Raw genomic sequence first — 12,821 nt, forward strand, 5'->3', positions numbered from 1 at the left:
CAGGTAGCTTTTAGCAGGCTAAAAAAAACACTTTTCTTTTTGGACCTAAACCCCATCGAGTCACATCTCATATTAAAGGTCTTAACAAGGGTTTTTCAATTCTGTCATTATTTTTTGTTAACAAGTGACACACTTTGATCAATTTCGGAAAGAAGCCGAAACTGTTTTGGTCTCCTAAGCCGCCGTCATTTTGAACATTGTTACTGCGGTGTGTGGCCTTCTCAGATTGCAGGTAGCATTTAGCAGGTGTGTGGGGTGGGGGGTCACTAGCTTTCAACCTGTTGTTAAGCAAAGCGGGGGGGGGGTCTTTAAGTGGTGTCCGGCTCGGTCGGTCGGGGGTGCGGCGGGGTGGGGGTCGTGTTGCAAAGCCCCTCGCTAGCCACCTTTAGAAGCAGACAATGTTAGCGTGCGGGGCTGGTAATTGCTTTAATGGCGTGTTGATGTTGATACAATCGCCTGACGCCGAGACCGCTAATGCTAACACCTCCCTCGGGCTAGCACGAGCGAGTCTTTTGAGCAGGGGTGTCCAATTGTGTTCGGGTTCACCGGTTTGGTGGCTTAATGGCCGGCGTTGATGGTGCTAGCCATTTGGAGTGGGAGGGGCTAATGAAGGGTAGTTCATAGGACCGCTAGTGCCGTCAATGGCACTGAAAGGTGAGCAACCACAGCCAGTTGAAGTAAATTGGACATCTATTGTTGTCAAAGCGTTTTGAGAGACTTCCTTGTCATTTTGGGTAATTTACAGGTCACTTCCTGTAAATTTTGGAGCATTTCCTGTTGTTTTTTTGTGTTTTTGGGGTGCTTCCTGTGTTTTGGTGGCTTTCTGCTGATTTTTTTTTTGTCATTTCGGGTGACTTCCTGTTGCTTTTGGGGCATTTTAAGGTTCAATGATAACTTATGGAAGACGCCATTTTGACTGCAGGGGTCAAAAGGTCAAATATTAATAATGTTATATTATTTGCTGCTATTTTGACTTTTTGGCTGTTCATTGCGATAAAAAAAACGAAGCATTTGTTTGGTATTATGAGTATTATTTTTCATATATGTAACGGAATTTATTTCGGAAGTGAATGTTTCTGAGGTGGGAGTTCATTTCTATTTTTTTGGGAGGTAAATAGTGATTTCAGACTTTGTGACCTTTGAAGGTGGGAAAAAAATTTGAAAGGATACCGAAGACGTCAACCGGAATGTTCCGAAAGCGCTTATTAAGCGGCTATTATGGGGGAATCACATCAAGGAGATTTTGGGGGCGGGGTTTTTTATCCTGACTTCCAGACAATTAAGCAGCAAATCCTTGCTGACGCGCCTTTTTTTAGTGGAAAGGCTGGAATTCCGATGTCTATTCTTCCCGGTGATATTTGATCATAATCGCCTGTCGTATTTTCGCGTCATTGGTAAACCATCGGAATCTGACCACGCCCCCTCCGACAACCGCAGACGAGGACGTGATGTCACTCATTCTCGGAAAGGATTGAATTGCGCAAGAATGTCGTTTCCTGGTTTTGTGCGTCATTTTTTGGCAATTTTTTGGACCAATGAATGCAAAGGGAAAGAAATCAATGTAAATTTGAAAAAGTGAATCGAAAGTGAATTGATTCCAAGGTGAAATAGAGCAATAAAAATGTTAGAGATTATACAAATATTGGAATAAAAATGGAATTAGATAGAATTTTAAAAGGAAAAAAATGTAATTTGATTAAAGTATCTTAAAATATGAGTGAAAATGTTTCAAAACAAAATGTAGGTAAACTCTAGGCAAAGGAAACTTGAACTAAACCTTAAAAATCAATGAATTAATCCCTATTAAAATGATTAAAATGTAATATAAATATGTATGTTGAAATAGATGTTGAAGAAAATTGAAAGTCCAAATTACACATTGAAATAAATGTACAGAAAAGGTAAAATAATTGATAACTAAAATAATGAATACAAATCAATACAAATAAAAACATGAAATATATATATATATATATATATATATATATATATATATATATATATATATATATATATTTATATATACGTGTATAGAATATATATATATTAGACTGTACGTTCCAATAAATGTATTTATTATATTGAAAAAAAAATAGAAATAATTGCAAACTGACATAAATAAAAAAATGTAATTAAGAGAGCACAAATATATAAACAAAAAAATGTGAAAATAAAAGTGCCCTATTTGATTCATGACGAAATGGAACGAATATATTTCGAAAATTAAAGTTTAGATAAGTAAATCCTTAAAGTAAATCATTATTGCAATAAATAAATAATGGTCGAGTGGTTTGAGCGAGGGTCTCACAGTTCTTGGTTCGAGAGTTCGATTCCAGGTTCTAACATTCAGTCTGCTGGGATAAGCTCCAGCATCTCCGGCGAACTTTTGAATATACGCAGTACGAGAACGAAAACCCCTTCTCAGTCAATAAAAAAATAGGAAGAATAAATTCCCCAAAAAGTAAATAGCACACCATTGTAAGCAATTCTCAAGCTGAAACTAATTTGGAGTGATTGCCGCGACTTCGACGTCACTCGTCGGCGACGGCGGTCAACGAGTTCGCCTTGTGAAGAAACCCAAGTAGTTTTGTCTACGTCCCAAAGTCGCCGTTCCGTTTGAACGGCAGCCATTTGGGGGCTACAATCTCAACACCTGCGCGGCGGCACCATTGTGTCGCCATTTCCTGGCTTTTTCTAGCCGCACTCGGCTGACCTCGCCTCGCCTCGCCTCGAGAGCGCTTCATTAAGGTTGGTTGTGCTAGCTAACACCTGGGCTCGGGGCTGGCTTGGGTATAAACCGACGACAGAATGATGTATTGCCGTCCCGGAATGCGACGTTTATTAACATGACGTTTGAAGACGGGTAGGTTCCGTCACGGTTAGCCGTTAGCGGCTAGCGGCTAACGGGTAGGTTCCGGCGCTGTTAGCCGTTAGCGCCCCACGGTGGTTAGCCGAGCTTCAAGTTTGACTTTTTATGTGGTTCGTTTTTTTTTCTCGTTCCTGAATGTTTGTAGGAATTTAAGATTGGTTAATGGTTGAGAAATTTGCGTGATACGTTTGGTTCGTAGGAAAGTAGAAAATGGCGTTTAAACGTCGCACTAGCTTCTGCTAGTTAACATAGGTGAACATTTCTAGAGTGGTTACCGGTACTGAAACATGAGCATCGTTTTATATATTTATTTTAGAAGATAATTATTAATTTTCTGTCTAGTTTATCCTCACAGGGGTCGCGGGGGGGGGGGTGATGGAGCCCAGCTAATTTGGTGTGTCAGGCGGGGAACACCCTCAATTGGTGGCCAACCAATCACAGGGCGCGTTGAGACAATGGGCAATCAATCATAGCGAGGGGCAATTTAGCGTCCAATTGAAATCCAATATTCCTTTTTCATTCATTTTTATGCATTTTTAAAAAGTGAATATATATTTTTAAATTAAAATATATATTTACTTTTATCTCTTTTTTTGGTACATATGTTCTATATTTGGTCAAATATTTGAAATACATAAATATACACTTAGGACTTTGGTGTTTTTAGCATGTCTCGACATTGTAACGAAGCGTATATTATTTTTAAAATTATTTTATCTCGTCTTATCAGTTTAAACCACCCAAAAAAATCATTTTCAGCTTTTTCCCCTGATAGTGTAATTAGTAACGAACACAAAGAGCAGAAAAATGCTAGTTATTATCGTTATAGTTGCCATTTTCCTTCTGTTTTGATGACATTTATAGAGGGAAAAAAGACATAAATCACAGGAACAGGTGTATCGTTCACTAAAAGTCATTTTTCACAATAAAGGCTGGTATTTATGAACACCAAAAAGGCTAGACAATGTCGGCTTTCAAAGGAAAAATTCACGTCGCAGGAAAGCGTCAATAAAAACTCAGTTATTGTTTCACACATACAAAATATTAAATATATTATATGCAGGTATTATTATTTTGGGTTTTTTATTCATTGACATTTCATCACATCCTGGGAAATGTCCTGCCCACATACATGGACACCATCATTTTATTGTTTTATCATTATTTCATGCATTTTCAATGGATAAATACGATTATACATGAATTAAATATTAAACATAGTCAAATTAATCCAACTAAAATGAATACAAACAGAAATAAACTCATTATTATTCACAGAATTCTGACTTTTAAAAGCCATTGACGGGCACTAGACGTCCATTATATTTGAAGTGGGAGGTATGGCAGCCCATAAACGAACTACTTGAAACGGATTGGTCGTCCACTGGCGATAGGACGTCGCCCTCACAGTTCCAGGGTCGTGGGTTCGATCCCGGGTCAGTCCTCACTGTGTGGAGTTTGCATGTTCTCCCGGGGCTCACGTGGGTTTTCTCTGGGTACTCCAGTTTCATGCATGCTCGGCTAATTGTATGCTAACTTGTTCTTAGCTATGAGTGATTTGGTTGTTTGTCTCATTGTGCCCTACGATTGGTTGGCCACCAATTCAGGGTGTACCCCACCTGTGCACGGGATAGGCTCCGGCACCCCCTGCAACCCTCGTGATGACAGATAAAATGAAGGAACCCCCCAAAAAATCCCAGTTGTTGACTTTTCATTTTTTTTTCATCCCTTAGTCTCAGTACACCAACCTTGGCTTGTTGAACAGCATGGATCAGAACATCCAAAATGGCGGCTCCACGTCCACCAGCCCGTACAACACGGACCACGCCCAGAACGGCGTGGCGGCGCCGTCGCCCTACGCCCAGCCCAGCTCCACCTTCGACGCCCTGTCGCCCTCGCCGGCCATCCCGTCCAACACCGACTACGCCGGCCCGCACACCTTTGACGTTTCCTTTCAGCAATCCAGCACGGCCAAATCCGCCACTTGGACGGTAATTGTCTCTTTTTTTCCCGCTATTTTACCGGGGGTGGGGGGTTGCTGACCTCTGTCGTCAGCTGTTTCAAAGGGAGAAGTGGCAATTTATTTTGGGGTGGAAAAAAATCAAGTTGGCAGGCAGTGACGTCATGTTAAAAAAAAAAAAAAATGAATTTAGAACAGGCATTTTTTTCAGCGTGGAAATTTTAAGCCTCTTTTTTTCTTTTTCGGGATAAGCAGTGAAAAAATAATTAATGATGAATTAATTCATAATTATTATCACATTAAGTCAAATAAAGAACTGTCACGAACAAGGGATCGCGTTTCCAAGACAAATCGTAAAAATTAAAAATAATACAAGATTTATTGGGTTTTTGCAATTCTTGTTATAAGGACAGTAACATAGTTTAAAATCCGTACCAATGTTAGCTTTTTCTCAGCAATAGAAGCTAACGGTTTAGCTAGCTGTTGCATTAGAATTAAATGCCTTTATTGTCATTTTACAAGTACGATGAGATTTAAAGCTTCGTCATTAAAAGCAAAAAAATAAAAATCGTGCCATCGACGGCATGTTATTGCGTTCACCCCCAAATGTATTTGACGTGTGGCGCCCTCGACGGCCGCCAATGGGTAAAATTCCACTCCCCTAACCAACGGCGTCCTCTCACGGAGACGCGCCTAATCCCCGGGACATCACCTGGCCTCTTCCTGTGCGGAAAGCCGAAGGTGACACGCAACCTCCCCCTTCCCGGTCCGCCTCTTCCCCGAAATGCCCCCCCACCGCGTCCCTCCACGACTGATCTCCCGGCTCCCAATTCGACGGCGCACCCCCATTGTGAAGGTGTTTGCCCTCGGTCTTAGGGGGGGGGGCGCCGGGATTACAGTAATGGATGAACGCCCCTACCGAGGATAACGCTTGTGTCAATATTTCTTTTTGGAGTCCATTGCGCCGCCGCGGGAGAAGAAGAAGGAGGAGAAGGAGGAGGGAGTGTCATGGCGAAAGGCGGCAAGACGTGGCTTGTCGGGGAACATCTGCGGGCCCGTCCCACGCCTCGCGACTTGTTTGTGTCGGCCGACGTGTTCGGACTCGTCGGAAGCTACCGGAGGAGTTGGGAAGGATTTCTTGGTGGAAAAGTGGAAGAACAAAGTTTGGGGAGGGGGGGGTGTTCGCGTGGCGGATGAGCGGGTTGGAGGCCTGTCGGTGTGAGGGAAAGAAGAAGGGTGGGTGGGTTTAATAGGGAAAGAAGGGAGGATGGGAAGGAAGGGAAGAAAAAGAGAAGGAAGGAAGGGTAGGGAAGGGGGGAGTGAGGGAGGAGAGAAGGAAAAAGAAGGAAAGAAGGAAGGAGAGGAGGAAAGGATGAAGGGAGGGAGGAAAAAAGAAGGGAAGAAAGGGAAGGATGGAGTGAAAGAGAAGGAAGGGAAAGGGGGAGTGAGGAGAGAAGGAAAGAGGAGGAAATGATGGAGGGAAACCAAAGGGAGGAAAAAAGGAAGGAAAGAGTTGGTAGGGAAGAAAGGGAAGGATGAATGGAAGAAAAAGAGAGGGAAGGATGGAGTGAGGGAGGAGAGAAGTAAAAAGAAGGAAGGAAGGAAAGGATGGAGGGAAACAGAAGGAAGGGAGGGAGGAGAAAAAAAAAAGGAAAGAGGAGGTAGGGAAGAAAGGGAAGGATGAAGGGAAAGAAGGAAGGAAGGAGGAAAGTGAAGGAAGTGAGGGAGGAGGAAAGGAAAGCGAAGAAAAGGAGGGATGGAGGAAGGAAGGTAGGAGTGAAGGAAAGAGAAGGAAGAAAGGGAAGGAGGAAAGTCAAAAGGAGGGATGGGTTGCAAAGGAGGAAAGAGAAGGAAGGGAGAGAGGGTGAACAGAAGGAAAGAGGAGGAGGAAAGGCAAAGGAAGGAAGGAAGGAAGGGAGTGAGGGAGGACAGAAGGAAAGAAAAGGAGGAAAGGTGAAAGAAGGGAGGGCGTGGGGGAGGACATTAGGAAGGAAGAAATGGAAGTAAGGAAGAGATAAAGTATGAAAGAGGGAGAGAGGAAGGATGGCATGACAATGAGGAAGAAGGCCCAAAAAGAAGGTCTGGAAGAAGGAAGATGTCACAGGCACATGCAAAAAGAAATCAACAAGTGCAAGAACTTGATTGGCACGGTGTGAAGAGAAGGCCGAGATTGGTCGCAAGGATGGGTCTCCGTCACGCCGCTGAAACAAAATGGCGACAGCAGAAGCAAAGAAGCAAACGGCAGCTCGAAGGAAGTCCTTTCCTTCACGGTCCGAGCCTTAAGAGTTAAAGTTCAATGCAGGTGTTTGCCACGCAAGACTGCTAGCAAAAGAAAAGAAAGAGGGAAAAAAAAACAAGAGTCTCGCACTCGCGCGTTCTTCACGTCGGAGGCAAGACGCGACACGTCAGGAATGAAGCAGACAAGACCAGAGGCGCCACGCCGTCCTTGTTTTGTCAGGACTTGACTGGCGCGCCCGCAGCGCCCGGCCACGGGCCTGCCGGGACCCGCCGGAGCTCGCGCGTGCTACGCCGTGCTACGCCATTGACCCGCGGTCAACTCAAAAATGGGGCGGGGTCCAAACCACGTTGGCCTCCGTTTCAATACATTTTGCAGGTGAACCCGTTGACGTGATCGGAAAAAGAAACGCGGTTTTAGCGCTTTCGTGGAGAAAATGGCGGGTTCAAAACCGGGTTTGAAGACTGTCTAGTGCAAGGGTGTCAGACTCGGGTTGGTTCGCAGGCCGCGTTAACGTCAACTCGGTTTCATGTGGGCCAGACCATTTTAGATATAATATTTAGATATTTTTTTATAGATGGATTAAATGAACGGGATTAAATGCCCTGAATATTCAGTTTTTTATAGATCTAAAACAGTGTTTATTTGAGCTTTTTAAATATATTTTTAGATTTTACAAAATGATTTTTGAACCAAAAACACAGAAAAAATGGTTTAAAAAAATTACAATTCATTTAAAAGGGGGAAATCAGGAAATTTAATATACATCTATATCTATCATTTTAATTTGATCCTAAAACAGAAAGTCGGCACTCATGATTTACTTTCTCGGGCCGCACAAAATGATGCGGCTGGCCAGATTTGGCCCCCGGGCCGCCACTTTGACACCTGTGGTCTAGTGGGTAGTGCGTCGGGCTCGACGGGCTGGGATCGTGGGTTCGATGCCAGGTGAGTTTTCATACTGTGTGGAGCTTCTGAAAAACATGCATGCTAGGCTAATCGGATGCTAAATTGTTCCGAGCTTCGCGTGTGAATGGTTGTTTGTCTTTTCGTGGTTTGTGATTGGCGGGCCAACAATTTAGGGTAGTTAGCTGTGATAGGCTAAGTGTACATTATAAGTCGCATTTTGATTGGATCAAAAACTAAGAACAAATCTATCTTAAAGTAAAAATGGGTTAAATAGGGCCCTGTTAATGTCACATATAGAATTTTTTAAAACATAAAACACAAGTCGCACTTGAGTATTCTTCAAAAAAGTGTGACTTATAGTCCGGAAAGTACGGTAGGTCATTGTTTTTTGTCTGTAGCTATTAAAAATAAAAACATTGTATAAAGCTTTTTTTACTTTTGATGACAGCCATTTTAAATTCTTCCTGTATAAACGTTCAATTGGAAAAAATGATATTTTTTTGGGCTGTTTCCAATTTTTAAAGAGTTCATGTTTAACTGCCATCCATTGACGCCAATAGACGTCCAATCCAACTTGACTAAATCATATTGAATACATTTTTTTGACATGATTTTTCTTTCTCTCACCCTTCTTACCTTTAGCTCCCATTCAATGTATTTTTTTCCATTCCCCTGTTTCCCCGCATTCCTTCAATTCCCGCTTTATCCAGGCAACGCGGTCTAATGACACGCCTTAGCTACCGAATCCCATCATTCAAAGCGGTTAGCGTTAGCGAGCAAAGTTTGCCGCCGCGGGGCAGGGATGGTCCTGTTGCGTCCTCGTCCGCTTGGGTGGGTGCGAGCGAGCGAGCCTGGGATGCTTTGAGATCATCTAAACAAACTTTGGCCAAGATTACATCTCAAACTCGCGCGTGGCTTTTGTTTTGAGCCTAAAGCCATGCAACACCAACCCCCAAAAATGCAGCCTATAATTACCGTATTGGCCCGAATATAAGACGACTCCCTCTTTATTCAAGACTCAAGTTTGAAAAAAGACTTTTTGAACACCAAATTGAATTTTTATACACAAAATAATGACACTACATTGGAAATAAAAGATTATAGCAATATATTCGAGGGAAAAAACGTGTTATTTTGCCTCATTCAAATCATGCAAAAACTGTCTATCGCGTCTTAATATCTGAACATTTAAGTATGTTTTTTTGCCAAAAAAAAAAAAACTAAAAAGGCAGGCTAAATTCCGTATTGGCCCGAATATAAGATGACCCCCTCTTTTTTAAGACTCGTTTGAAAAAATACTTTTGGAACACCAAATTCAATTTTTATACTCAAAATAATGACAGTACTCTGTAAATAAATGATTATAACAATATATTCGAGAGAGAGAAGCATGTTATTTTGCCTCATTGAAATCATGCCAAAACTATAACATCTTAATATCTGAACATTTAAGTATCTATTTTTTTGCCTAAAAAAAAACCAAAAAACGCAGACTATTACTGTATTGGCCCGAATATAAGACGACCCCATTTTTTCAAGACTCGAGATTTGGCCCCAAAAACTTTTTGAACACCAAATTCAATTTTTATACACAAAATAATGACAGTACACTGTAAACAAATGATTATAACAATATATTCGAGAGAGAAAACGTTATTTTGCCTCATTCAGTTAATCCGAAAACTATATAACGTCTTAATGTCTGAACATTTAAGTGTCTCTTGTTTTGATCCTAAAGCGACGCTAAAAAACACAAAAGATGCAGACTAGAATTACCGTATTCCCCCGAATATAAGACGACCCCATTTTTCAAGACTTGAGATTTGAAAAAAAGAACTTTTTGAACACCAAATTCATATTTTTATACAGAAAATAACGACAATACATCATAAATAAACGATTATAACAATATATTCGAGATAAAAATGCTATTTTACCTCATCTTAATACCTGAACATTTAAATATATGAACTTTTGTAAAGGAACGGCTTCTGCTGTTTTAAAAGTTTGCTTACATTTACCACAAACATTGCCTTCACTCGTCATTTCTTGTCACTTCCTTACCTAGCCTGCAGAGGGCGCCAATGTTGCCCCACTAGGCTGACTTACACTCCCATCAGATGGCCACGCCCTAGCCGTTAAAAAGATAAAAGCCAGGTCTCGTTTAATTGCGGCTGCAGGCTTGTTTTTTTATGGAGCTGCTCAAAACACACGCACACACATCTTCAAGGATGCCCGTAACGAGTGTGTGTGTGCGTGTACTCAAGTAGGTTGTAATCACAGTCCTCTTTGGTACCTCCTTTTTGCTGGAGGGCCCAAGCAAGGCAGGGTTGGGTCCAGCCAACAGGTGTTGCCCCCGTCCGGACGTCTCTTCAATTAAGCCTCTTCTTCTTCTTCCCCTTGTCGTCGCTCTTTGCGCCCTTTCATATTTTCCGCCTTTCCCATACACAGATACGCCAAGAAAACACCCGTCAAAAAAGTATGCCGCAAAAACAAAAACGGATCACGTGACGGGCAAAATAATTTAACTTGAAAATGACAAGGCGTTAGCTAGCAGTGTATCCTGTGGGAAAGTGGCATTTCAGGCTTCTGACGTTAGCTTCAAATAGCAATTTCCAAATTAGACAGCCCGACTCTCAACAACAACAACAAAAACCTGGCTTTTATTACCCTCAGTTTTTTATTACCCCCAAAATTTTGTTCAGTATTATTAAAACTGCATTTATGGATTATTTAAATCATCGGGGTGTTGATTGAAATATTTTAGCAATCAACCAATGACTTAATGCTCCTCCTACCTGCCCACGCCCCCTTTTAGACCCCAAAATCCGGGTGTGCCCGCACCACCAGAACCCCCCTATGTCCGCCCCTGCTCAGGGCCCCTTTATATATCTATTTTTTTTTCATTTTAGGAACCGTTTATCCTCACAAGATTTGCGGGGGTGCTGGAGTTGATCCCAGCCAACTGCGGGCACTGGGCGGGGAACACCCTGAATCGGTGGCTAGCCAATTGCAGGGCACGAGGAGACAAACAACCAATCCCTCATAGCTAGGGGCAGTTTTGAGTCCTCAATTAGCCTAGCTTGCACGTTTTTGAAATGCGTAGTACCCGCAGAAAACCCACACAAGTTTGCAAAGAACATGCAAGGGAGCCACCTGGGATCGAACCCTCGACCCCAGGACTGTGAAGCCGACGCGCAAACCACGCCAAATCCATATCTCTTTGTTTTTTATACAGCAATAACCAAAAATGGAGACAGCTAAAATGTGGGTGTTTTTTCCCCGCGTGTTGACTTTGTGTGTCTTTTCTGATTTCAGTACTCCACAGAACTGAAGAAACTCTACTGCCAGATCGCCAAAACGTGTCCCATCCAGATCAAGGTCCTCACCAACCCCCCGCAGGGCGCCGTCATCCGCGCCATGCCCGTCTACAAGAAGGCGGAGCACGTGACCGAGGTGGTGAAGCGCTGCCCCAACCACGAGCTGAGCCGCGAGTTCAACGACGGTCGGTGGCGCCACGCATTGATCGATCGATCGATTGATCGATTGGTCGCCGATCCTTGACCGTCGTCTTATTCCACACCAGGTCAGATCGCGCCGGCGAGTCACCTGATCCGCGTGGAGGGCAACAGCCACGCCCAGTACGTGGAGGACTCCATCACGGGGAGGCAGAGTGTGCTGGTGCCGTACGAGCCACCTCAGGTGAGGTGGACTTGATGCTAGCTTGCTAGTCATCTTAGCTAGCACCCATTGATTTTTTTGTATTGCCGACACGGACTGTGCCAATGCCTACCGTTTAAAAAAAAAAAAAAGCCTCATCTCATTTTTGGAACCCCTTTATCCTCACTAGGTTCGCGGGGGGTGCTGGAGCCTATCCCAGCTGACTTTGGGCAAGAGAAGGGGGACACCCTGAATGTTTTTAAATACAGTAATCCCTCGATTATCGCGGTTAATGGCAGTGACAAATGAAAAAAACGCAAAGTAGGCTCACCCCTAATAAAAAAATAATAATATATATATATATATGTTTTTTACTTCCGTGCTGAGTTCAAGTGACAAGCTTTCGCTTGCGAATTTCATCGTGGATTTTCATATTTTTATGAACTTACTAAAAAATTATTTAATTAACAAAAAGAATTCCCCCAGAAAAAAATAGCGATGTAGTGAAGCCGCGGTATTCGAGGGATTACTGTTCTCAATTACTGCAAATTACTGCACATACCATATTTTCCGGACTATAAGTCGCACTAACCAAATAATGCACAATGAAGATGAAAAAATTGTACACAGTAATCCCTCGATTATCGCGTCTTCACTTATCGCGAATTCTCTACTTTGCGATTTAGAAAAAAAAAAAGTAAGTTCATCAAAACGTGAAAATCCACACTGAAACTCGTAAGCGGAAGCCACCTTTGGTACTAGGACGAGTACTGAAGAGAAAAAAAGTTATAGGGTGCCCTATTTTGTGATTTTTCGATATCGCGGCCATGTCTGGTCTACATTAACCGCGATATTCGAGGGATTATTGTATATAAATATGATTATGTATAAATGTCGCATTTTAGGGAAGGATTTTTTTAAAGTATAAATAGTTACATGGATAAGAACTGGCTAAATAGGCCGTCTAGTAATGTAGCATATATATATTTTTTAGATAACTATAGTCTAAAAAGGCGGCCGAGTGGTTAGCGCGTATGCCTCGTGGTTCTAGTGTCGTAGGTTCGATCCCGGGCGTGTCATCACTGTGTGGAGTTTTCTCCGTCCCCCCCCAAAATCTCAAAAACATGCATGCTAGGCTAATAGTATGCTAAATTGTTCCTTCGCTCTGAGTGATTGTTTATTTGTCT

General features: G+C 42.5%; 1 protein-coding gene across 8 annotated transcripts in view; it reads left to right on the forward strand.

The window, feature by feature from the left end:
- Positions 1–12,821, forward strand: part of tp63 (tumor protein p63) — a 68,969-nt gene that overhangs the window by 9,034 nt on the left and 47,114 nt on the right. For 7 of the 8 annotated variants that reach the window (XM_077607407.1, XM_077607408.1, XM_077607413.1 and 4 more), the window contains 3 exons: positions 4,603–4,860; positions 11,293–11,479; positions 11,561–11,676. In XM_077607407.1, coding sequence (XP_077463533.1) covers positions 4,603–4,860; positions 11,293–11,479; positions 11,561–11,676 — 561 coding nt within the window. Of the gene's footprint in view, positions 1–2,223; positions 2,749–4,602; positions 4,861–11,292; positions 11,480–11,560; positions 11,677–12,821 lie in introns of those variants that run through there. The other variant, XM_077607412.1, reaches the window with a different exon arrangement.

Source organism: Stigmatopora argus, chromosome 8, assembly GCF_051989625.1.
Source record: "Stigmatopora argus isolate UIUO_Sarg chromosome 8, RoL_Sarg_1.0, whole genome shotgun sequence".
NCBI lineage: Eukaryota > Metazoa > Chordata > Actinopteri > Syngnathiformes > Syngnathidae > Stigmatopora > Stigmatopora argus.